The 1,191-nt window shown below is 58.3% G+C and overlaps 1 protein-coding gene across 1 annotated transcript; it reads left to right on the top strand.

Annotated features, from left to right (window-relative positions):
* Window positions 1-208: 208 nt before the first annotated feature.
* DQ04_06751020 (hypothetical protein) lies at window positions 209-1,117 on the top strand (the record flags this gene model as incomplete). The annotated part of the gene is made up of 1 exon (XM_009314858.1): window positions 209-1,117. The coding sequence occupies one exon, from the start codon at window positions 209-211 to the stop codon at window positions 1,115-1,117; it is 909 nt and encodes a 302-aa protein (XP_009313133.1).
* Between the last annotated feature and the right edge of the window lie 74 nt (window positions 1,118-1,191).

Raw genomic sequence — 1,191 nt, forward strand, 5'->3', positions numbered from 1 at the left:
CCCCCCCCTTCCCCCCCCCCGCCACTGTACGGTTTTCCTTATTTAACTGGGGCCTCAAAGCAATCAGAGGTATATATTGTATAGTGTGTGCATATATAATATCAGTGGTAAGGGACTGAGGCTCTCACAAACGTGCACGTGGGCACCAATACAGTAAAGGGACGAGATATCTAGCTACCAGCGTATATAGCAGGCACCTTACGCGTAGATGCCACCCAAGAAGGGGAAGGGACGACGAAAGAAGAAGGTCGATGTGTTGATTGACCCGGACGAGCCGTTTCGTCAGTCGTTGGATGCGGCATTCTACGTGGCCAAGCCGCGCCGAGAGGGCATCGACGCCGCCTACATGCAGCAGATCGATACCGCCATCCGGGCATTCACAGTGGCGCAGCCACCCGTAGAAGCGGCGACGGTAGAAGCGCAGGAGAAGCTGATTCTGGAGGAGACAGCGACGTCTGTGCCCATCACGGCGGTGCCGTACATTGTGCGTGCGTTGGGTTTCAACCCCACCGGCGAGCAGATGCGGCAGATTGCCTTCCTTGTTCTCTGCGACATGACGCAGGCGAGTGTCTCCACAACAGAGTCGACCCCATCCGCAACAGAGGGATCGCAGGCTGTCAGTGAGCCGAGGCGTGAGATGGAGCGGAGCGAAATGGTGGAGTCGTGTCTGTCGATGATGAGCGTCACCGCAACGTACCTGGAGGGTAAAGCGCTCGGCTTAATGGCCGATCGCCGCAAGTTGGAGGCGGTGCTGCTGGATATGCTGCACACGGGCCTGCTCGTGTATGACATGACGAAGATTGATAGCAAGTCTGTGGTGCCTGTCCCGGCAAGGCGTGTGGCATCGGTGGTGGAGCGCGGCGATCCCGAGCGCGTTGATGAGGTGTTCGACACAATCTGGTGGGCGACGCGGCAGCTCCAGCGCGATGACGGCACGCGATACATTGATGTGGCGGAGCTCCAGCGGCTGATGGAGGTTGCCACCGCCTCGACGCGCAGCGAAGAGCCGGCGTTCACGGCAGAGGAGCTCGAGACGTTCCTGTACTTTGTTCATGACGGGCGGGGGGAGTCGGTTGGCGAGGATACGTTTGCACTGACGGCGTTGTACGGTGGTTAGGCACGCCGTTGATGTTTTGTTGTGCCTCGTTCTCTGTGAAAGGAGGAGGAGGAGGCGGGATGTTTTTTTTTTTT

The sequence above is a fragment of the Trypanosoma grayi genome (assembly GCF_000691245.1).
Source record: "Trypanosoma grayi strain ANR4 Tgr_675_V1, whole genome shotgun sequence".
NCBI classification, from domain to species: domain Eukaryota; phylum Euglenozoa; class Kinetoplastea; order Trypanosomatida; family Trypanosomatidae; genus Trypanosoma; species Trypanosoma grayi.